Source organism: Ornithorhynchus anatinus, chromosome 2 (genome assembly GCF_004115215.2).
Source record: "Ornithorhynchus anatinus isolate Pmale09 chromosome 2, mOrnAna1.pri.v4, whole genome shotgun sequence".
Lineage (NCBI taxonomy): Eukaryota > Metazoa > Chordata > Mammalia > Monotremata > Ornithorhynchidae > Ornithorhynchus > Ornithorhynchus anatinus.
In genome coordinates, this window is record NC_041729.1 from 62,606,852 (window position 1) to 62,631,256 (window position 24,405).

At 52.6% G+C, this 24,405-nt stretch overlaps 2 protein-coding genes across 2 annotated transcripts in view; one reads left to right on the forward strand and one right to left on the reverse strand.

Moving 5' to 3' along the window:
• TEKT4 (tektin 4) overlaps positions 1–9,364 on the forward strand; it is a 34,115-nt gene extending 24,751 nt beyond the window's left edge. The window contains exons 4-6 of the mRNA XM_029047804.2: positions 1,010–1,232; positions 3,047–3,201; positions 9,063–9,364. Of these exons, the coding sequence (XP_028903637.1) occupies positions 1,010–1,232; positions 3,047–3,201; positions 9,063–9,279 (595 nt within the window). The 3' untranslated portion in view covers positions 9,280–9,364. The remainder of the gene's footprint in view (positions 1–1,009; positions 1,233–3,046; positions 3,202–9,062) is intronic.
• Positions 9,365–15,591: 6,227 nt separating this feature from the next.
• RPUSD1 (RNA pseudouridine synthase domain containing 1) lies at positions 15,592–24,262 on the reverse strand. Its single transcript, XM_029049912.1, has 6 exons — positions 24,212–24,262; positions 18,833–19,027; positions 18,254–18,377; positions 17,729–17,831; positions 17,046–17,147; positions 15,592–16,769 (listed from the first exon to the last, which is right to left on the reverse strand). Exons 2-6 carry the CDS (start codon positions 19,012–19,014, stop codon positions 16,372–16,374), a joined length of 909 nt encoding a protein of 302 aa, XP_028905745.1. The 5' UTR covers positions 19,015–19,027; positions 24,212–24,262; the 3' UTR covers positions 15,592–16,371.
• Positions 24,263–24,405: the final 143 nt, after the last annotated feature.

Here is a 24,405-nt window from a genome sequence, read left to right on the forward strand (position 1 = left end):
ATTGGGCCTGTTTTTCTTCCCCTACATCCTCTCTCTCCATTCAAGCAGCCCTCCCGTCCATGAGCTCATCATCTCCCTGATTACCTGACTACCTGGAACTTCCCACTGCTTAGTGGTTGTGGTTAAGCGCTTACTATATACAGCTCTGGGGGACAAGCAAGACAATTGGGTTGAACCCAGGCCCCGTTCCACACGGGGCTCACAGTCCGAGTAGGGAGAGAGAACAGGTATTTCATTTCCATTTCACAGATGAGGAAACTGAGGCACAAAGAGTCAAGTGACTCACCCAGGGTCACCCAGCAGGCAAGGGGTGGAGCTAGGATTAGAACCCATGTCTCTTGATTCCCTTGCCCGGGTTCTTTCCAGTAGTACATGCCGTGAGTCACTCGACTTCTGTGTGCTTCAATTTCCCCAACTGTAAAATGGAGATGAAATATGGATTCTCAGTGTCCTCTCTGCCTCCAGCCTTTGCCCTCAGTATATTCTACACTCTACTGGCAGGGGGGAGAACAATTTCTTTCAGCGTGTCTCTTCCAGGCCGACATAGGAGGCTCTGCTGCCATTGACCCACTGCTCACACCTTCACACCACCCTGGAACTCCCTCCCCTGCTCCACATGGTGCTATCATCCAGAAGCCCGTCGGAACCCAGGCCCCTCCCCGGGGGCGACCTGAGCCAGCCCCATTGCTCCAGAACCATTGTGACCCCTTCTAGGTCCCAGATCCCCTAGCATCATTTCTGCTTCAGGCCTGGGAAAGCTGGGCAACTGCAGATTTTCAACCCCTGCTGTCCCTACCCCCACCCCCGCCCCAGGCCTTAGCCCCTTTCCCCACCTCCTGACAGCACACCCAGAGGAAGCTGCCGATGCTGAGTGGGAGAGGCCAGTGCCCGTTAGAGAGCTATGGCGCCAGGCTGCCAGACAGCTGGGACTTGGGCTTCCTGGGCTCAAGCAGGGACAGGGGCAGGCCGGCCGACCCCTTCCCCGCACCCTCTCCTTTCCACCCTGTAGTGCCTCCCACCCAGACTCGTGGGCCAAGTTCTCCCACGACAACATCCACCGGGCCGAGCGGGAGAGGACAGCGTCCGCCAGCCTCCGCTCGCTGATCGACAGTGTGCTCCACGACACCGCAGAAGATGTGCACGCGCAGTTCGACGCCGTGAACCAGGCCCTGGCTCAGCGCTGCGAAGAAGTGGAAGACGCCAAGCACAAACTGGAGCACCACCTGCACAGGGTAAGTGGGGGTGTTGTTCAGTTTCCCTGCCAGCCCCAGTCCCACTGCCCAGTCCCCATGGCCCAGCCCCACGGCCCACGCTACTTAGCTCTGGCTTCCACAGCAGACAGTAGCTGACCAGTTACCCGTTCTCAATCGCTCCACTCCCGCTGCCTCCCTCTGCCTCCCTCTGTTTCTCTCTCTCTGCCTCCCTCTCTATCTCCCTTTGTCTACCTCTTTCTCTATGCCTTTCTCCCTCTCTCTCCCAATGCCTCTCTCCTTCTGTCTCCCTGACTCTCTCTGCCTCTGTCTCCCTCTATCTGCCTCTCTCTGTCTCCCTTTGTCTGCCTGTCTCCCTCTTGTCTCTGCCTCTTTCTGATCTATCTGCCTTTTTCTCTCTGCCTCTCTCTGTCTCCCTCTTGTCTTTTTCCATCTTTCTATCCGCCCATCTACCTTTCTGACTCACTATCTCTCTCTGCCGCTCTGTCTCCCTCTGTTTCTTTGTGCATTTCACTGTCCTTGTCTCTGCTTTTTTCTGTCTCTATATCTCACTCTCTCTTTCTCTTTGTGTCTCTACTTTTAGCTTTCTCTCTGTCTTATCTTCCCTTTCTTTCCATCTCTTAATGAGATTCTCTGTTTCTGTTTCTTTGTTTCTCTTCCTGAGTTTCTGTGACTTTGACTTTCTCTGTCTCTGTCTCTTTCTCTTTCCCTGTATCTCTTATCTTTTTCTGAGTTTCCATCTCTGTTCTTGTCTCTCTCAGACTTTCTGTCTCTCTGACTTTATGTCTCTCTGTTTCTTCTCTCTCTAACTTTACCTTTGACTCTACCTCTCCGACTCTCCCTGTCTCTGTCATCTGTTTCTTTTTGTCTCTGTTTTTCTCCCTGTCTCACTTCCTTCCTCTGTCCTCTCTGCCTGTCTCTGCCTTCCTCTCTCTGTATTTCTCTCTGTCTCTGTGCCTGTCTCTCTGCCTCTATCTTTCTCTATTTGTTTCTATCTCTGTCTCACTATTCCTCTTCCTGACACTTTCCTGTTTCTCTTTCTGACCTCTGCCTCAGTTTTTCTCCATCCTTCTCTATCTCTCTCTGTCATTTTCTGCCTGTTTCGGTCTCTCTCTTTGGGTTTCTCTGTCTTCTCTCACTCTGTCTCTGTATCATCCTGTCTCTCTGCCTGACTTAGAGTGAGCCCACACAGAGTTACAAGCTGTGTTCTACCTGAATTAATAACGAATGATCATTATTCAGCCTCTGTTCTGTGCCAAGCACTGTATAGTGGGGTAGATTCAAAATCATCAGATCTGACAGTCCCTGACCCACAAGAGGCTCACAGTATAGATTGAGCCTGCACTGCCAAATTATCCAGAGGTTTCAGGCCCCTAAACACCCTCTGGCCTCAAATAGGCCAACCTACCAAGCAGAATGGTCTAATGTAGCCCAGCTGTTTTTCATTCATGCATTCATTCAATCATATTTATTGAGTGCTTACTGTGTGCAGAGCACTGTACTAAGCATTTGGGAGACACTGTACAACAAAAACCAGACACATTCCCTGCCCAAAAGGAGCTCACATTCTGGCATGTCAGGGGGCGGCCCATGAACAGTTGGGATTCAATAGTTTCTTGTTTATTCTGCACGTATCCTCCAGTCTCCCTTTTCCTGTAAAATGCAAGCTCCTGGATCGTCCTCAATCCCTGAAACATGCAGGTGCTCTCTCTCTCTACATACACACACACATGCATACACACACTCTCTCATTCACTTACTCTCTCACACTCTCAGCAGGGACATAACCAGTATTGGGTTCTGTCAGTAATCGCCAGGGAAAATTTCTTCAACAGACCCTCATGGAGATCGGCAGTCAGGAAAACACCATCTCTTCTCTCAAAAAAGCCATTAAGGACAAGGAAAGCCCCTTGAAAGTGGCTCAGACGAGACTGTACCAGAGAGCTCAGAGGCCCAACATTGACCTCTGCAGGGATGACGTGCAGCACAGGTAAGGCACCATGTGGGTTTTACCTGGTTCTCTCACCTCGCAATGTATGGGGTGGGGTGAACGAGCAGCTCAAGGCAGCGCTAGAGTGCGGTTGGGACCAAATTTGGCACCCAGAAGATAAGGAAAAATAACCTCCAGCCAAGCAGCTCACTTCTTTGGAAGAAAGAAAGCTGATGTTGAGACCCCTCTGCCCGCTTTCCAAGCCCCCATCCCCCTCCTGGATTCCCCAGCACCCTTCCCTTCCCTTAGGCACAGTGCCACATCCTGGACACCACCCTCCTCACCCAGACTAACTCCCTCATCCCCAGCGTCTCTGTCACTCCAGCCCCAGACGACCCTCTTCGCCTCTCCCCCCTCCTCCCGGCCTGCTTCCTCGGCTCTTGTGCGCTCAGGCACCGTTGGCAGGAATCCAGGCACCAGGTTGATTTCCACCAATGGATAGTCCCTCTGGCCTAATGCAGCTGTATCCTCTTTCCCGCTCAGTAACACGATTTTCCTCTCTCTTTGACTCCCATGCTAACAGCCCCAGTGATGGTCCTAGACCTTTTAAATTCTCTCCCAAAGCCCCCATGCTGTGCCTCCCTCTTAACCAGGACCTCGAGCTTCTCCTTGCCCTGTCCCTCATTCGAGAGCAGTGTCAGAGCGCTAGGGGTACTGGTCTGGGTTGAATCTTCCAGTTAGTTCCCATCCCCCGTCTCTCCCCCACAATACAGACATTCATTTGTTGTGTGAACGCAACTGACTTTATTGCCTTTTTCCCCCAGCAGACCCCTGCTGAAAGAGCCCTCTCTGCAGACTGAACACCAGCCCCACAGTACCCAAAGACTCCCTGACCCACACCTGGGCTCATATTTTATTCCCCGCAATTCCCGTGAATGCCACCTAGAGAGCAGCCTGAAGTTGGGCATTTCCTTCTTCCTCCAAAGAGTCACCTTAGGACCAGCAGCTGCTCGGGCATTACATATGGAGGGCATGACTATTCAGATGCACCTCTAGTGATGCAAAAATGGTCATCTTCACTGCGCATATCCCGTGGCCATAGGGAGGACACAGATCAGCTCTCAAGTGGTCAACATCCCCTACAGCACTGTGGTTTTCTTCATCAGTTTCTTATTGGTGCCTGCGATTCTCACTCTGCATTGTCTAGAGGCATCCCTAGCACTTTGTACACAGATCCAATTAACTGCCATCATCTTGGGAAGCTGGTCTCCCTGGAAATGGTGCACCTCCCACCCCCACCAGAGGCACTTCTGCATTAACCCTTTCATTCCCAAATAAAAGCCACATGGCTTAGTGGGAAGAGCGTGGGCTTGGGAGTCAGAAGTCATGGGTTCTAATCTCAGCTCCGCCACTTGTCAGCTGTGTGACTTTGGGCAAGCTATTTCACTTCTCTGTGCCTCAGTTACCTCATCTGTAAAATGGGGATTAAGACTGTGAGCCCCACGTGAATATCTACCCCAGTGCTTAGAACAATGCTCAGCACTTAGTAAGTGTTTAACAAATACCATCATCATCATCATTATTATTATTATCATTATTATTAAAAATCCCATTTCATTCTCTTTCTATATAGATAAGAACTCAGCATCTCACACTCTCGTCAGTTCATCAGTCAATCAGTGGTATTAAATGAGCACTTACTCTGTGCAGGACACTGTTCTAAGACCTTGGAAGAGTACAGTATAACAGAATTGGAAGAAACGTTCCTTACCCACAATGAGCTTACAGTCAGGTTGGGGAGCCGGGATTAGAACCCAGGTCCTTCTGATTCCCAGGCCCATGTACTTTCCACTAGGCAATGCTCCTCTAAAGAAAATGGTCTGAACAGCAGAGTGAAGTATGGACTAGAGTGAGGAGAGACAGAGGCAGGGAGGTCAGCAAGGTGGGGTAGGATAAGTGCTTGAATCAGTATGGTAGCAGATCGTTTGGAGACAGAAGCGCAAATTTTAGTGATGTTGTAATTGTAGAACTGACAGGATTTGATGGCAAATGGAATATGTGGGTTGAATAATGAGAGAGATGAGTCGAGGATTAGGTCAAGGTTACAGGGTTGTAAGTCTACAGTGATGGGACAGACAAGGTTTGGGAAGGGAAATGAGAAGTTCTCCTTAGCACATCAATCAATCAATCAATCAATCAATCATATTTATTGAGCACATACTGTGTGCAGGACAATGTACTAAGCACTTGGGAGAGTACGGAACCATAATATACTTACAGTCTAGAGAGGAAGACGGACATAAATATAAATAAATAAATTCCTGTTATGTACATAAGTGCTGTTGTACAGGGTGATGCAGAAAGGAGTGGGAAAAGAGGAAATGAGGGCTTAATCAGGGAAGGCCTCTTGAAGGAGATGTGCCTTCGATAAGGCTTTGAAGTTAGGGTGAGTAATCTGTCTGAAAACGGAAGATGTTCCAAGCCAGAGGCAAGAGGTCGGTGGCAGATAGATGAGGTAAAGGTACAGTGAGTAGGTTGGCATTAGAGGAGCAAAGTGTGTGGCCTGGATTGTAGTAGGAGAGTAGCAGTGTGAGGTAGGAGGGAGCAAGGTGATTGACTGCTTTAAAGCCTATTGTAAGGAGTTTCTGTTTGATGCGGAGGTGGATGGGCAAGTCCTGGAGGTTCTTGAGGAGTGAGGAAACATGGACTGCGCATTTTTGTAGAAATATGATCTGGGCAGCAGGGTGAAGGATGGACTGGAGTGGGGAAACAAGGAGGAAAGGAGGTCAGCGAGGAAGCTGATACAGTAATCAAGGCGGGATAGGAAAAGTGATTGGATTAACATGGTAGCGGTTCGGTTGGAGAGGAAAGGGTGGATTTTAGTGATGTTGTGAAGGTTGGACTGTCAGGATATAGTAGCAGATTGAGTAGGTGGGTTGAATGAGAGAAAGGAGTCAAGGATAACATCAAGGTTATACACTTGTGAAACAAGAAGGATGGTAGTGCTGTCTACAGTGATGGGAAAGTCAGGGGGAGTACAGGATTTGCATGAGAAAGTAAGGTGTTCTGTTTTGGACATATAAAATTTGAGGGGCTGGCAAGACATCCAAATAGAGATGTCTTGAAGGCAGGAGGAAATGTGAGACTGCAATGAGGGAGAGAGATCAGGGGAGGAGATGTAGATCTGGTAAAATCATTCATTTATTCATTCATTCATTCATTCATTCAGTTGTATTTATTGAGCGCTTACTGTGTGCAGAACAGTGTACTAGGTGCTTGGAAAGTACAATTCAGCAACAGTTAGAGACAATCCCTACCCAACAATGGGCTCACAGTCTAGAAGGGGAAGACAGACAACAAAACAAAACAAGTAGACAGGCATGAATAGCATCAAAATAGATAAATAGAATTATAGATATATACACATCATTAGTAAAATAAATAGAATAATAAATACGTACAAATACACACAAGTGCTGTGGGGCGGGAAGGAGGGTAGAGGGAGGGAGTAGGGGCGATGGGGAGGGGAGAAGGAGCAGAGGAAAAGGGGGGGCTCAGTCTGGGAAGGCATCCTGGAGGAGGTGAGCTCTCAGTAGGGCTTTGAAGGGGGAAGAGAGTTAGTTTGGGGGTTGTGAGGAGGGAGGGCATTCCAGGCCAGTGGTAGGATGTGGGCCAGGGGTTGACGGGGAGACAGGTGAGAATGAGGCACAGTGAGGAGGTTAGCAGGAGAGGAGCAGAGTGTGCGGGCTGAGCTGTAGAAGGAGAAAAGAGAGGTGAGGTAGGAGGGGGCAAGGTGATGGAGAGCTCTGAAGCCAATAGTGAGGAGTTTTTCTTCATGCGGAGGTTGATAGGCAACCACTGGAGGGTGTTTTTTTTTGGGGGGGGGGGGGCGTGACATGCCCAGAGCGTTTCTGGGCAGCAAAGTGAAGTATAGACTGAAGTGGGAAGAGACAGGAGGTTAGGAGATCAGAAAGGATGCTGATGCAATAATCCAGTTGGGATATGATGAGAGATTTGTACCAACAAGGTTGTGGTTTGGATGGAGAGGAAAGGGTGGATCTTGGTGATGTTGTAAAGGTGAGACTGGTAATTGAAGTCAGGGGAGTGACTCCAAGGGAGTCTCCAAGGGACTCCAAGTTCCCAAGGAAGTGAATGTAGATGGAGAATAGAAGGGGATCCAAAATTGAACCTTGAGGTATGTCCACTGGAAGGGGGTGGGAGGGAGAGGAGGAGCCCATGAAAAAGAGATTGAGAATGAGCAGCCAGAGGAAAAAGGAGGAGAACCAGGAGAGGACAGTGTCAGTGAAGCCCAGGTTAGACATTGTTTCCAGGAGAGGAGATGCCTGACAGTGTTGAAGGCAGCTGAGTGGTCAAGGAGGAATAGGATGGAACAGAGGCCATTGGATTTGTCAAAGAGATTATTTGTGACCTTTGAGAGGGCAGTTTCTGTGGAGTGAAGGGGTTGGAAGCCAGATTGGAGGGAGTCAAGGAGGGAATTGGAGGAGAGGAACTTGAGACAACAGGTGTAGACAATTGGCTCAAGAATTGGTAGAGGAATGGTAGGAAGGAGGTGGAATGATAGCTGGAGGGAGCTGTGGGGTCAAGCGAGGGTTTTTTAGAATGGGGGAGACACGGGCCTGTTTGAAAGCAGTGGGGAAGAAGGCATTGGAGAGCCAATAGTTGAAGATGACAGTCAGGGAGGGGAAGGGACCAGTGTTTTGATAAGGTGCAAAGGGATGGGGTCAGATGTGCAGGTGGAGGGACTGGATTTTGAGAGAAGGCAGGAGATCTCCTCTTGAGATACTGCTGGGAAGGATGGCAGAGTTGAATAAAGGGCAGGAGGAGGGAGGGACTGCAGATTTGAAGATCACACCTCATAGTTTCAATTTTCTCAATAAAGTAGGTGGCCAGGTCATTAGGGGCGGGGGATGGGGAGGCAGTTAAACATGGAACAACTGGTGAGGTCAATGGGCATGGGTGTTACATGCTACATTTGAGACGTAGGTAGTACAGCCAAGTAGGGATGTCCTAAAGACAGAAGGAAATGCAAGCCTATGAAAAAGGAAGGGAAATACTGTGGCCTAGTGGAAAGAGTAAGGACCTGGAAGTCAGAAGACTTGGGTTCTAATCCAGACCCCACCACTTACTGCTAAGTGACCTTGGGCAAGCCACTTTACTTCTCTGTTCCCCAGTTCCCTCATCCGCAAAACGGGGATTCAACACCTGTCTTCCCTCCTACTTAGATTTTGAGCCCCAAGTGGGACCTGATAATCTTGTATCTACTTGCTTAGTATTTATAAGTATATATAGTATCTAAGTAAGTGTTTAACAAGTATCACAGTTATTATGATGACGCTTATGATTATTGAGAGAGGTCAGGGCTGGAGCGATAAATTTGGGAGTCCTCTGCATAAAGATGGTAGCTGAAGCCATAGAAGCGAGTGAGTTCTCCAGGGGAGTGAATGTACATGGACAATAATGGGGAATGAGCAACTATATAAACTGGGCTAAATTGGAGAGCCTTGAAGCTGACTGTGAGGAGACTTTGGTTGACGTAGCGAGACATCCCCATCCCCTGTTCCCTCTCCCTAACCCCTTCCCCCTTTCCCTATTCCCTTCCCCCCCTCCCTAGCCCGTTTGCACTGTCGTTGTTCCCTTTCCCCTTTCCTTTGACCCTTTTCACGATCCTTGCCCCCGACCCTTCTCCCAGTCCCCTATCTCTTGTTCCTCTCTCCCTGTAGCCCCTACAAACAGGATGGGCCCAGCTGCACTCCCTGGCCACCTCCGCAGTGCGGGAAGCGTCAGTTCAACATGGGTGTGTGTCTGTGTGTTTATGTGTAGGAAGTCGGTGCCTAACTGTGAACGGCACCAGTCCACGATCTACAGCATTTTCCCTTTAACCCTGTCTCTGTCTGGTTTAGTCTGATCCACGAGGTGGAGGAACTGGCTAAATCCATTGAAGTTCTGAAGCAGAAGCTTCTGGAAGCAGAGCAGGCCCTGAGGAGCCTGGAAGGCACTCGGATGAGCCTGGAGAAGGAGATCGCCACCAAATCCAACAGCCTCTTCATTGATCGGCAGCAGTGCTTGGCCCACCGCTGCCGCTACCCTGACATCCTCAAGCTGGCCGGCTACCGGTAGCAGCCTGCCCTGCAGCTGGTGGGAGAAAGCTCTATATTCTTGTAGAAATGAAACAGTTGTAGAAATAAAAAGCATTGTTCACTTCCAGAGTCCATCCATCCCCTTTCCAATGGGCACAGGCACCGTCGAACCACACTGCTCGGTTTTCACCCCAGAATCCTGGAGTCTTCGGGACATTTTTCCCAAAGTCTGTCCGACTGGACGCAAACTCAGAGAGTCTCTCCTGACTCTTGCAATGGGCCCGGATGCAAAGGAGGAAACTATGCTGGCTGTGGTCAGCCACTGAGGGCAGCAGATCCCCCGGGCAAGGCCTCCCGGCGCCCCGCATCCTAGAGTTGTTGAGGAACTGGGTGCGAGTGACTGGGGAGGCTGGAGAGTCCCTGTCCGCCCCTTTGCCACCCATCATTTGTTTGGAAGTTTGTGGCTTCAGCTTTGTTTTTTTTTAATGGAATTTGTTCAGTATTTTCATTCATTCATTCATTCACTCAATCGTATTTACTGAGCGCTTACTGTGTGCAGAGCACTACACTAAGCCCTTGGAAAGTATAATACAGCAAATGAAGAAAGACATTCCCTTCCCACAACGGGCTCACAGTCTAGAGGCGAGGAGACAGTCATCACTATAAGTGAATAGGCATAAATATAAATAAATAGAATTATAGCTATATACACGTATACATAAGTGCTGTGGAGCGGGGAGATGGGGGAAGAGCAAAGAGAGAGAATCGTGGTACTTGGAAGGGAGTGGGAGCTGAGGAAAAGGAGGGCTTAGTCTGGGAAGGCTTCTTGGAGGAGGTGTGCCTTCAGTAGGGCTTTATAAAGGGGGGAAGAATGATTGTCTGGCAGATTTGAGGAGGGAGGACGTTCCAGGCCAGAGGTAGGATGGCAGCGAGACAGGTGAGATCGAGGTACAGTGAGAAGGCGAGCACCAGAGGAGCGGAGTGTGCGGGCTGGGATGTAGAAGGAGAGAAGGGAGATGAGGTGCAAGGGGGCAAGGTGATGGAGAGCTCCAAAGCCAATAGTGAGGAGTTTTTGTTCGATACAGAGGTGGATAGGCAACCACTGGAGATTTTTGAGGACAGAGGTGGTGACATGCCCTGAACATCTCTGTAGAAAGATAATCCGGGCAGTGGAACGAAGTATGAACTAGAGCGGGGAGAGGCAGGAGGTTGGGAGGTCAGAAAGGAGGCTGATGGAGAAATCCGGTCGGGATAGGATGAGTGATTGAACTAACATGGCAGCAGATTCGATGGAGAGGAAAGGGTGGATCTTGGCGATGTGAAGATGAAACCGACAGATTGTGGTGAGGGTATGGTGAGGATATGTGGGTCGAATGAGAGAGCGTGTTTTACTATGTTTACTATATTTTACCATGTTTTACTATGTTCCAGGCACTGTACTAAGCACTGGGGTAGATACGATACAAGGTAATCAGTTGGGACACAGTCTGTGTGCTACATGGAGCTCGGTCTTAATCCCCACTTTACAGATGAGGTGACTGAGGCACAGAGAAGTTAATAGGCTTGCCCAAGGTCACACAGCAGCAAGAGGCAGAGCTGAGATCAGAACCTAGGTCCTTCTACCTCCCAGGTTCGTGCTCTAACCACTAGACCACGCTGCTTCTCGGTTTTGTGCCTGGGGGCTGACTCCTTGGCAGGACTGTCCCTGATGGCGTTTGAGAACCCCAGGCGCAGATGGGCATGATGCCACATGGCTCTCTGGCATGTGATGGCATCATCTGATGGTGTTGCGTGCACCATTCCTTGGGCCACTGCATCTTCAGAATCTAGAGCAGCTCTCTGGGGAGACTCTTCGCCCCCAGGACTTGGTGGGAAGAGCACACGAGCTTGGGACTCAGAAGCCCTCGGTTCTAATCCGGACTCTGCCACTTGCCTGATGTGTGACCTTGAGCAACTTACTTCACATCTCTGTGCCTCAATTTCCACATCTGTAAAATGGGATTCAGCGTATGCAGAAGGAACAGGTCCTCCAAGTTGTGGGAGCCACCGAAACCGGACCTCAAGGACAAGTCCAGAGGTATGCTGCACAGCAGATGGGGTCGGGTCTTCCGGTGGTGACTAGGGGAGATCTAGAACGGTTGTTTGGACCAAACTATCAACTAAAAGAATGGGGGCGAGAGGGGTGGAGGATCATGCTGAGGCCAGAATACTGCCAGTTTGAGCAGGATGCCCACCGTCGGATTATCTCCCCCGGAACTCAGTGTGCCTTGTCCCGTTCTGCATCACTGGGGGCCACCAGGGAAGGCCATCTGGAAAAAAAGGGACCAAATCCAGAGGTTTTCCAAGTTCCGGCATGCCATTCCTTCTCTGGCCAGAAGGAATGTGTCCAGGAAGTGCAGGATTGGCTCCAAGATAATCAGATCAGACACAGTCCCTGCCCCCTAGGGGAGTCACAGTCCAAGGGGGAGGGAGAACAGATATAGAATCCCCATTTAACAGATGAAGACATTGAAGCCCGGAGAGATGAAGTGGTTTGCCTAAGGTCACTCTGCAGGCAAGGGGCAGAGCTGGGATTAGAAAGCAGGGCAGATGACACTATCAATGGCCAGAGTGTGGGACGTAGGTGCTGGGGGGGGAGCTGGAACTCCCGTGTCAGAGCCTCCCGGGGGGTGCCCTAGACCTCATATGGCAATCCCTCTCTAGACGCTCGTGTATCTGGTCTCTGGTGTCTGCTCAGACTCCACCCCCAAAGGTTGCTGAGTCCGGTGGTTGAGCCTGGACCGGGACGGGGGGGAGGAAGCAGATGGAAGCAGTGAACTCTCCCAAGGCTCTTACCCATTCCCTCCCTCCCCATTCTCCTCCCCGCCATGGGAGGTGAGCGGACCCCACCTACCCCAAGACTGGCATCTGGGTTGATTGAAGAAGAAAGTAAGTAGGGCTGACATGTTGAAGCTACAGACAGGGAAATGGACAATACAGGAGAGTGCTTGCCGGGCAGGCGGAGACAGGGAAGACTAGGGAGTTGAAGGTGTGCGACCAAGGACTATGATGGGCCAAGAGACAAGGGAAGGATGGGGCTCACAGGCAGTGTGGGAACGGGGCTCGTTTCACAAGAATAATACCTGTGATATATGTTAAGCGCTTACTATGTGCCAAGCACTGTACTAAGTGTTGGGATATTTACAGGACAATCAACTAGGACAAAGTCCCTGTCCCAAAGGGGACTTACAGCCAAAGGGCAGGGGTTGGAGGGCAAGATTAAATAATTCCCATTTTCCAGCTGAAGAAACCGAGGCATAGAGAATTTTAAGTGACTCTAGCTCCTCATGAGAGGGGAATGAACGATATGACTTTGGGGGCTCCTTGAGCAGTAAAATTCAACCCTCTGAGGAATAACTCCCTGCAGACCCCCAAAATGAATGTCCCTTTAATCCAAGTTTCCATCTTAGCCAGAAGAAGGTAGACTGGCTAAGATCTTTGTTTTCTGTGACCTGGTTGCTTCCCCCAGGGCCACACCTGAATCCCAGGAGAGCAGTACCCACAGTACCTTATTGACGAGTAGTCAGTCACTGTGTGCCATGAAAGGCCCTTCCGCTGGACTCCCTAATTTATCCTTTCTGGATCGCACCTCCCACTTCTCATCAGCTACTGCAGATGGAGCCTCCAGGACAGAGCTTTGGAGTAATACTGTGTGATCGATACAAACACCATGAACAATTTATCTCCCCACTGTTATGTAACCAAGGGTTCTCAGCCCTAAATCCCAGCCAAAAGAACATCAGGAGCCACTCTAGGAGCCTCTAATAATAATAATACTTATGGTATATATTAAGTGCTAACTATACACCAAGCACTATTCTAAGCACTGGCGTAGATACAAGGTAATCAGGTTATCCCACATTCATTCATTCATTAATTCAATCGTATTTATTGAGCCCTTACTGTGTGCACAGCACTGTATTAATCGCTTGGAAAGTACAATTCGGCAACAGATAGAGCCAATCCCTACCCAACAACACGTTCACAGTCTCGAAGTGGGGAGACAGACAACAAAACAAAACAAGTAGATAGGCATCAATAGCGACAAAATAAATAGAATTATAGATATATACACATCATTAATACAATAAATAGAATAATAAATATGTACAAATATACACAAGTGCTATGGGGCTTGGGGGGTCGAGCAGAGGGAGGGAGTAGGGGAGGAACAAAGGAAAAGAGGGGCTCAGTCTAAGAAGGCCTCTTGGAGGAGGTGAGCTTTCAGTAGGGCTTTGACAGGATGCTAGTTTGGTGGATTTGAGGAGGGAGGGCACTCCAGGCCAGAGGTGGTACGTGGGCCAGGGGCCAACAGCGGGACAGGCGAGAACGAAGCACAGTGAGAAGGCGAGTACCAGAGGAGCAGAGTGTTCGGGCTGGGATGTAGAAGGAGAGAAAGGAGGTGAAATAAGAAGGGCCAAGGCGATGGAGAGCTTCGAGGCCAATAGCGAGGAGTTTTTGCTTGATACGGAGGTTGATAGGCAACCACTGGAGATTTTTGAGGAGGGGGGACACATGCCCAGAACATTTCTGTAGAAAGATTAATCTGGGCAGCAGAGTGAACTACAGACTGAAGCGGGGAGACAAAGGATGTTGGGAGATCAGAAAGGATGCTGATGCAGTAATCCAGTAAGGATATGAGTGATTGTAGCCCCTTGAGGTCAAGGGTAATGCCTTCTCCTGCCTTAGCCCCTCCTACCAGCACCCAGCCCGAGGCCCTGCAAACAGCAGATTGCTAAATACGGCTAGAGAATGCCCCATTTTGGATCTGAGAGCTATGGGTGGCCCTCATCCTCAGCCCCTATGCACATATCTTTAAATTATATATTATGAATTATATTAATGCTGTAGACAATAAGATCACTGTAGGCAGGAAACATATCTCCCAAAGCTGTTGTACTCTCTCAAGTTCTCTGCACAGTCCTCTGCACATAGTAGGTGCTCAGGAGATAACATGGATGGTGATTTTGAGGCTGGAGAAACTGAGGCTTGACCATCCACAAGTGAGCCAAGCAGCTTATCCGTTCCCGGGCAGCTGCTCCGGTCTAAGAACTTCCCACCCGATTGGCCTCCAAGTAGAGTCAACCCTTCCCCGTCTCCCTCCCTCCAACCTTCTCTATCCTGGGGGACTCTTGTGCTTCAGGGGGTTGGACATCAGGATGGGTCATTGCTGGGGGAGAGCACAGGGGGGTGAAAGGAGAGACCAGGCCCCAGGCATTTGAATAGGCGAGCACCAGGGGGAGACCAGACTCCGGGCATCAGGATGGGTCAGTGTGGCGGGGACACCAGTCCCCAGGCATCAGGATAGGAGAGCACAGAGGAAGACCAGGCCCCAGATATTGGAATATGCTAGCACAAGGGAAGACCAGGCCCCAGGCACTAAAATAGGTGAGCAGAGGGGGAGACCAGGCCCGGGCGTCAGGAGGGGTCAGAGAGGAGGGGGACTAGTTTCCGGGTATCGGGAAGGGAGAGTGCTGGGGGAGACTAGGCCCTGGGACAGGAGAGTGAGGGGGAGGGCAGACCCTAAGCACTGGGACAGGAGAGAGACAGGGGAGACCGGGCCCTAGGCAACGGGATGGCCGAATGGGAGACAGACCAGGCCCCGGACAGCAGCGGCCCATCCAGAGCAGCCCTGTGCCGAGGAGGGATGACAAGGTCTCTGCTCTGGGTGGAGGGCAGTTCTGCTCGCAGCAAAGGAGTTGGCCCAGATGACCTTCAGAGGCCTTTCCAACCCCAGAAATCGTGCTCACCCGTTCCGCTCCCCCCAGGTCAGATGGCCAGACGGAGAGGCAGACGTGTCCTGTAGAAGTAGGGACGCCTGCTGGGGTGGGACACTGATCAGCGCTTCAATGCCTGTGCCCCACATCCAAGTCCAGGAGGTCGGTCAGTCACCAACCACAGTTTAACCAATCAATAAACTGTATTTACTGAGCGCTGTGTAGAGCAGGGGTTAGGAGAGATTCATTCATTCATTTAATAGTATTTGAGCACTTACTCTGTGCAGAGCACTGGACTAAGCACTTGGAATGTACTATTCGGCAACAGATACAACCCCGCCCATTGACAACAGATGCCTGGGGACTGGTGTCCCCGCCCAATGACGGGCTTACAGTCTAATCGGGGGAGATAGACAAAAACGATAGCACTAAATAGAATCAAGGGGATGAACATCTCATTAACAAAATAAATAGGGTAATAAAAATATATACAAATGAGTGGACGAGCACAGTGCTAAGGGGAGGGGAAGGGAGAGGGGGAGGAGCAGAGGGAAAGGGGGGAAAAGAGGGCTTAGCTGAGGGGAGGTGAAGGGGGGGCAGAGAGGCAGCAGAGGGAAAAGGGGAAGCTCAGTCTGGGAAGGCCTCTTGGAGGAGATGAGCTCTCAGTACTGAGAGTAGAGAGATGTCTACACCACTGCGTCACACACACGCACAGACAGCCAGTCCATGTAAAATGTCCCACAAGCACTCTGATGCACTCCAGCTCTTGGTGACTCGATTACCTGGGGGGGGCCGGTGGGCTGGGAGCCAGGGCACCTGGTGGCAGAGGGTCTGGTAGAGGACAGTGCTCCCCGCGGAAACTGAGCCACAATGGAGAATGGAGAATGGGGGACCTGATCCCCTCCCTCCTCGTGCCCGCTAAAGTGACAACAGGAGTTGTCAGCGGGTGGTGGGCCGGCGGGCACAGAGCTGGGGCTAGGGCAGGGTGCTGGTTTCGAGAGGACTTTCCCAAACAGCTTGGGTGCAGTCCAGCAGGGGAGGGGAAGGGAAGGGGGCCCGAGGGCCTCAGTAGTGCTAGGGTCCTGCAGAGGGGCCCAGGGGGAGAGTCCTGGGATCTGGACTGGGGGTGCCAGCGGCTCCTCGGCGGCCGGACTGGGGGGCCGAGGGAAGCCATCTCAGGGGTCTATGAGGTCCCCAACTCCCCTGGGGCCATTGGACCCGAGCCCGGCCCCGGTCCACAGTCACCAGCTTCTGCTGGGACCCGGGATCGCCTGGAGACCGCCCAGGGGGCCGGAGGCCAATACCACCGCCCAGAGGGCAGGGCAGATTTGATGCCGGCCCGGCGGCAGGAGTGGCCAGCGGTCGGGATGGGGAGCTCAGCTATCCGGCTCGAACGCCCACTCCTCCAGCCAGGCCCGGCACTGGCGCTCGGCGCACTCCGTGACAACCGCCCGCCCCGAGGTCCCGCTTTGGCCCGCGGCGGGCACCCGACCGGCCTCCTCGGCCTCGGCCCTCTCTCCGGCGGTCCGCAGGGTCCGGAGCGTGGCGTTCAGGGGTTGGATAGTGCGCAAGGAGACCCAGCAGGGGTCCAGGGAGGGGAGGAAGGGGTCCGGGGCGGTGGCCTCGACGAGTTCGGGGCCGGTTGGGACGCGCAGGTAGAGGGCATGCAGCATCATGCGGAAGGGGGCGCTGTCCCGCCCGAGGCTGTAGGTGAAGTCGCCCACAATCGGGTGGCCGCTGGCGCTGCAGTGCACCCGCAGCTGGTGCGTCCGGCCTGTCAGGGAGCCGGGGCCCGGAGCCCAGGGATTGACTCAGTGGGGCGGGATGGGTGGGATGCAGACCTAGGATACCAACCCCCGGTCCTCACCCCAGCCCGAGTCCCCCAAGTGCCAGCTGTCCCGGACCACCAGGCAGGATGAGCGTGGGAGCCTGGGGGCCGGGGAGTGGACGGGTCACCTTATCCAGTGCCCTTCCCCGGGGTTACCCTCCACCCCCTCCACGGCGGGCTCCCCTGAACCCCACCCTCCCTTCAGGGGCCGAGCGGTCATACCGGTGAGCGGCTGCAGCAGCACCTTAGAGGCAGGGTCGCCGCTGTACGTGCCGTGTTCCAGGACCCACAGCTCCGTCTGGCAAGGCTTGGCGTTTTCACACCCTGAGGTAATTGGGTCGGGGAGAGTCACGGAGGGGGCACTTGCGATCAGGTTGGAGGGGATGTCCCCCCTCCACCCCCCACCTATTTAATAAACTGGGGAGCCAGGCCCAAACCCGTTGTCAAAAAGACAGCCAGAACCCAGGCACAAGAGCCTCACTGGTCAGCTCTTCTCTACGTGCCACGCTCCACATCTCTGTGTCTCCTCCCACTGGCCCTGCCCAACCTGCTCACCAGCCCCATCTCCCCGCCCTGTCCCTACCAGCTCCACTTCTCCCCTCCAAGTCTTCACCCACTGGTCCTGCCCCTCCTCCGTATGCCCCACTCTCCATAACCCGGCTGACCAGTCCCAACTCCCTTCCCTGTCCCACCCACCAGCCCCACCCCTTCCTCCCTTCCCTGTCTCTGTCCCCAGCCCCATCCCTCCTCCCTCCGTCCCTGCCCTCCTCCTCCCCCGGGACCCCGTGATGTTCTAACCCTCCATGTCGTCACCCACCAGCCCCATCCCGCCTCTGTGTCCCGCCCACCGGTCAGGCCCCTTCTCCTCCCCTGGCTGGGGCCATCCAGCTGTCCTGCCCTCCTACCCTCTGTGCCCTGGATGCACATGGTGTGGGTCAGTCCTTCGGTGGTGTTCTTGCCGATGGCGTGGTTGATGGTCATCCTGTCCTCGCCCACGTGGCCTCGGACCTGCGGCGAGCCAGGGCCCGGCCTGGCATCTCAGCCCCGAGATCCCCGGGGCCCCGGCCTCCCCTCGGGGCAGCTCTGTGGCCAGCCGGTCCCACTGCTCCCAGCCTTGCTCGGAAGGGCCCGCCGGGTCTGGGATGGTTTGGCCCAGGAGGGGGAAGAGAACCAAATGCCCTCGCCTCACCCTCACCAGCTGGGACCCTTTTCCACCAGCCCCCTGGCCCTGGGACCCACTGGGCACCCCCACTGGTGCCACCACCAATCAGGCTCTGCCCCTCTGGATGCGCAAACCGCTGTTCAGGGACAGAACAGGTGCCCAGAGGGGGTTCTTGGATGGGCAAAGTGCCCAGAGCAGGGCAGGGGGGAGGTGTGTCCCTGGATGGTCGGGAATGGGGCCCGGTGCCCAGAAGGTCCTGCCCCCTTACCAGGGCGACGTAGGCCTTGGTGACGATCCGCTCCTTGAAGCACCGGTAGGCTCTGCCGGCGGCAGCTCTGTTGAGGGCCACGCACAGCGCCCCGCTGGTGGAGAAGTCCAGCTGGTGGCAAAATCTGGAACGGAACCAAGGGCCCAGACAGCCCTGGCGGCTTCCGCGACCCGTACTCCACCTGCCGTGCCCAGCACCCAGCCACTCGACGCCCTCTCTCGGAAACCCCGGGGCACAGGCCGCCAACCAGAAGGATCCCGAGAGGCGAGGTCATGCCCATCGACTCCTTTCAGACCCGACACCCGATCTCTTTTGAACTTGTAGCCCATTTTCTCCTAGGTTCAGCTATAGATCCACCCCTCAGGTTCCATTCGACCAGCTGCCCGATTCCTTCCCGGACCGAGCCATCCCTGCCCGCCCCCGCTGCCCTGGCAGAGAGGAGGTGCCCAGATGCCCCAGGCACCGTCGCCAAAGGTCCCGGGGGTGGCCCGCCGCGGGCCTGGGGCCTGGGGAGAAAGCAGAGTAGCGTTCCCGGCCCCAGGCCGGAGGGGAGAGGGAGGAGGGACGGGCCCCGCGTACCTGAAGCCATGGCAGGTGCCGGGGTCGGCCAGGTCGGGGAAGCGCTGGTTTAGCTGGGCCTGTAGGGTCAGGGGCCGGGGCCACAGCTTGCTGTCTAGGCGGAGGTCCCAGCGCTTGTTCACCACCACGAAGTCGGCACTCTGGTACAGGACCGAAAGGCTCTCCGGGGTCGCCGGCTCCATGGCGGCCAGCCCCCTGCGGGCACGGGCAGGCAGGCACATCAGAGGGTGGGAGAAGCCTCCGCACGGTGCCCAGCTCCCGGCACGCCAGACCCTCTACCAACGCTTCTACCAACTGTTAGATTGTACTCTCCTAAGCACACAGCACAGTGCTCTTCACACTAAGAGCTCAATAAATACCACCGGTTGATCGAGTCCACTAGACTGCAAGCCCTTTGAGGGTATTATCCCATTATAGTCTCCCCAGGCCGCAGTACAGTGCTGTGCTCACAGGAGGTGCTCAGCACATCGGTCAATCAATTATTGGTATTCATTAAGCATTTATTCTGCACAGAGCACTGTACTAAACGCTCGGGAGAGCACGATACAACAGAGTTGACAGACCCGTTCCCTCCCACAATGAGATTACAGTCTACAGAGGGAGACAGACGTTAATGTAAATAATTTATAAGTATATGACTTATAGATATGTACATCAGTGCTGCACAATATGCAGCGTAGCTTAGTGGAAAGAACACGGGCTTAGGAGTCAGAGGTCATGGGTTCTAATGTGGGCTCCACCACCTGTCTGCTGTGTGACCTCGGGCAAGTCATTTAACTTCTCCGTGGCTCAGTTACCTCATCTGTAAAATGGGGATTAAGACTGAGCCCCACGTGGGACAACCTGATGACCTTGTATCTACTCCAGCGCTTAGAACAGTGCTCGGCACATAGTAAGCGCTTAACAAATACCAACATTGTTATATAACCTATAGATATGAACGTAAGGGCTGTATGCTAGCGATCTATCCAGAGGACACTCAGCAGATACTTTTGTTGGACTGACCGATCTCAGACTGCTCATTCCGGACAGATCTCTGGGAAGCAGAGGGAAGGGGAAGGTGTCGGCTTGCCCAGGTGGGCAGTTGAGGCCCAGAGAGGGCAAGGAACTTCCCCAGGGTCAACAGGAGACCTAGGCCCTGGGGGCCACCCGCCAGACTTGGAGGTACTGGGTACCTACTGCAAACAGAGGACTGTGCTGGGTATCTAATGCGTACAGAGGACTGTACTGGGCAACTCGTGTGAGCCGGTGATAAAAGCTGCCTCCGTGCAATCTCAGACCCTCTCCACCGGGCCCGAGAAAAGCATCCGTGGTCACCCCTACCTCCGTGTGCGCCAGGCCACAGGGATAAAAGCTTTGGGCGCACTCTGTGTCTCCCCAACTGCCAGTCAGCCTTGCTGCCCTTTTTTTTTAAAAATATCTGTTAAGCACTTACTACGTCACAGGCGCTGTAATAAGCTCGGGAATAGATTCATTCGATCGTACTTGTTGAGTGTTTACTGTGCGCACTCTACTAAGCGCTTGGGAAAGTAGAATATGACAGACACATTCCTGCCCGCACAAGAGCTCACAGACTAGAGGTACCAGTTATAATCGGGATGGACACGGTCCTCGTCTCACCTAGGGCTCCCCCAGTCTTAATTCCCATTTTACAGATGAAAGTTAAGGGACTCGTCCAAGATCCTACAGCAATCAAACGATGGTATTTATTGAGCGATTACTATGTGCAGAGCACTGTTTTAAGGGCTTTGGGAGGGTACGAGACAAGAGAATTAGCGGAAAGGTTCCCTGTCCATAATTCATTCATTCATTCGTATTTATTGAGCACTTACTGTGTGCAGAGCACTGTACTAAGCGCTTGGAAAGTATAATTAGGCAACAGATAGAGACAATCCCTACCCAACAACGGGCTCACAGTCTACAGCCCGTAAGTAACGAGCTTACAGTCTGACATCCCAGGCCCCTGCTCTTTCCACTCGACCATATTATAATAACGATGGCATCTGTTAAGCGCTTACTATGTGCGAAGCACTGTTTTAAGCTCGGGGGGGGGGGGGGTGGGGGGAATACAAGGCGATCAGGTTGTCCCACGTGGGGCTCAGTCTTAATGCTCATTTTCCAGATGAGACAACTGAGGCACAGAGAAGTGAAGTGACTTGCCCCAAGTCACCCAGCTGACGAGCGGTGGCGCCGGGAATCGAACCCCTGACCTCTGACTCCCCAGCCCGGGCTCTTTCCACGGAGCCACACTGTTGTGTCTCCCTAAGCATCTGTCGCCAGTCCCCTCTCCCCATTTTTTATTTTTACAACGAGAGCCTCCGGGCAGGGGAAGGGACCTTGCTCAATTCCCACCTGGGTATCCTCTCCCAGTGCTTATGACAGTGCTCTGCACACAACAAGTGCTTAATAAATGTTATTCCTACTCCAATCGACCGATGGCATTTACTGCTCTTTTAGTATGTGCACTGAACTAAGCGATCGGGAAAATCAATACAGCCGCAGAACCGGCAGATGCGATCCCTGCCTCAAAGGGCCTACGGCCTTGGGCGGCTACTACGGCTGCTATTGGTACATTCATTCAATAGCATTTACTGGGCGCTTACTATGTGCAGAGCACTGTACTAAGCACTTGGAATGGACAATTCTGCAACAGATAGGGACAATCCCTGACCATCGACGGGCTTACAGTCTAATCGACAGAGGGCTGGGCCGAATCCCCCCGTTCCCTCCCTCTGCTCGTCCCCCTTCCTCTCCCCACAGCACATGGGCCTATTGGTCGCACAGCAGTGTGGCTCAGTGGAAAGAGCCCGGGCTTGGGAGTCCGAGGTCATGGGTTCGAATCCCGGCTCTGCCACATGTCAGCTGGGTGACTGTGGGCAAGTCACTTCACTTCTCTATGCCTCAGTTACCTCATCTGTAAAATGGGGATTAAGACCGTGAGCCTCACGGGGGACAATCTGATGACGCTGTATCTATCCCAGCGCTTAGAACAGTGCTCTACACATAGTAAGCGCTTAATAAATACCAGCATTATTTGTATATAATATTTATTTTATCAATGATGTGTATAGATCTATGATTCTATTTAGCTTGATGCTATTGACACCTGACTACTTGTTTTATCGTGTTGTCTGTCTCCCCCAGACTGTGAGCCCGTTGTTGGCCAGGGAGTGTCTCCAACTGTTGCCGAATTACGCATTCCAAGCTCTTAGTACAGTGCTCTGCACATAGTAAGCGCTTAATAAATACCAGCATCATTTGTATACATTATTTATTTTATTAATGATGTGTATAGACCTATGATTCGATTTAGTTTGATGCTATTGACGCCTGACTACTTGTATTGCCTTGTTGTCTGTCTCCCCCAGACTGTGAGCCCGTTGTTGGACAGGGAGTGTCTCCAACTGTTGCCGAATTGCAGAGTCCAAGCGCTTAGTACAGTGCTCTGCAAATAGTAAGCGCTCAATAAATAGGATTGAATGATTGAATGACTACTGGGCGCTGCGCCCCGACCTGCCTGCTCCTGCCGGAGGTCAGGGGTCAGGGAGGCCTCCTCTCCCTCTCATTCACTCAATTGTATTAATAATAATAATAATAATAATAATAATGGGATTTAAGTGCTTATTATGTGGCATGCACTATTCTAAGCGCTGGGGTAGATACAAGGTCATCAGGTTGTCCCACGTGAGGCTCACAGTTTTCATGCCCATTTTCCAGATGAGATAACTGAGGGCACAGAGAAGCTACATCCCCCTGATTCTATTTATTGCTATTGTTTTTTGTCTGTCTCCCCCGATTAGACTGTAAGCCCATCAAAGGGCAGGGATTGTCTCTATCTGTTACCGATTTGTCCATTCCAAGCGCTTAGTGCAGTGCTCTGCACATAGTAAGCACTCAATAAATACTATTGAATGAATGAATGAAGGGGCAGGGACTGTCTCTATCTATTACCGATTTGTCCATTCCAAGCGCTTAGTCCAGTGCTCTGCACATAGTAAGCGCTCAATAAATACTCCTGAATGAATGAATGAAGGGGCAGGGATTGTCTCTGTTACCGATTTGTGCATTCCAAGCGGTCAGTACAGTGCTCTGCACAGGGTAGGCGCTCAATAAATACTAATGAATGAATGAAGGGGCAGGGATTGTCTCTATCTGTTACCAGTTTCATTCATTCATTCATTCAATAGTATTTATTGAGCGCTTACTATGTGCAGAGCACTGTACTAAGCGCTTGGAATGAACAAGTCGGCAACAGATAGAGACAGTCCCTGCCGTTTGACGGGCTTACAGTCTAATCGGGGGAGACGGACAGACGAGAACAATGGCACTAAACAGCGTCAAGGGGAAGAACATCTCGTAAAAACCGATGGCAACTAAATAGAATCGAGGCGATGTACAATTCATTAACAAAATAAATAGGGTAACGAAAATATATACAGTTGAGCGGACGAGTACAGTGCTGTGGGGATGGGAAGGGAGAGGTGGAGGAGCAGAGGGAAAAGGGGAAAATGAGGGTTTAGCTGCGGAGAGGTAAAGGGGGGGTTGGCAGAGGGAGTAGATTGTCCATTTGTCCATGCCCAGGTTGTCCATTCCAAGCGCTTAGTCCAGTGCTCTGCACATAGTAAGCGCTCAATAAATACCTATTGAATGAATGAATGGGCAGGGACTGTCCCTGTTACCAATTTGTCCATTCCAAGCGCTTAGTCCAGTGCTCTGCACAGAGTAAGCGCTCAATAAATACCTACTGAATGAATGAATGGGCAGGGACTGTCCCTGTTACCAATTTGTCCATTCCAAGCGCTTAGTCCAGTGCTCTGCACAGAGTAAGCGCTCAATAAATACTACTGAATGAATGAATGAAGGGGCAGGGATTGTCTCTGTTACCGATTTGTCCATTCCAAGCGCTTAGTCCAGTGCTCAGCACACAATAAGTGCTCAATAAATACTATTGGATGAATGAATGAATGAAGGGGAAAGGTCTGTCTCTATCTGTTGCCGAATTGTCCATTCCAAGCGCTTCGTCCAGTGCTCTGCACATAGTAAGCGCTCAATAAATCCTATTGAATGAATGAATGGGCAGGGATTGTCTTTCTGTTACCGATTTGTCCATTCCAAGCGCTTAGTCCAGTGCTCTGCACATAGTAAGCGCTCAATAAATACGAAGGAATGAATGACTTGCCCAAAGTCACCCCCCCTGGATTCGAACCCAAGCCCTGAGACCCCTCCCCTCCAGCCCGGGCTCCTTCCCCTGAGCCGCGCTGGACGGGGTGCACTAACCTCCCCCCCGCCCCCGAGGCCAAGGACCTGATGGCCACCGCGGAACCCCGTCCCCGGCGCTCAGTACGGCGCCGGCGGCGCTTTAATCGACGCCTCACTTACCGCGGGAGCGTCGGGGCGCGCGCTGAGGCGCCGCGTGCGGAGGTGGGGGAGGGGGGGAAAGAGAGAGGCCGCGGAGATGGACGGCCGCGGGGGCCAATCAGAAGGGCGGTGACGTCATCCCTCGGCGCGAGGACGGGAAGGGGCGGGGCGTCCGCCGGAAGTGGCCTCGCGCGCCCGGTCTCGCGCGCCCGGCC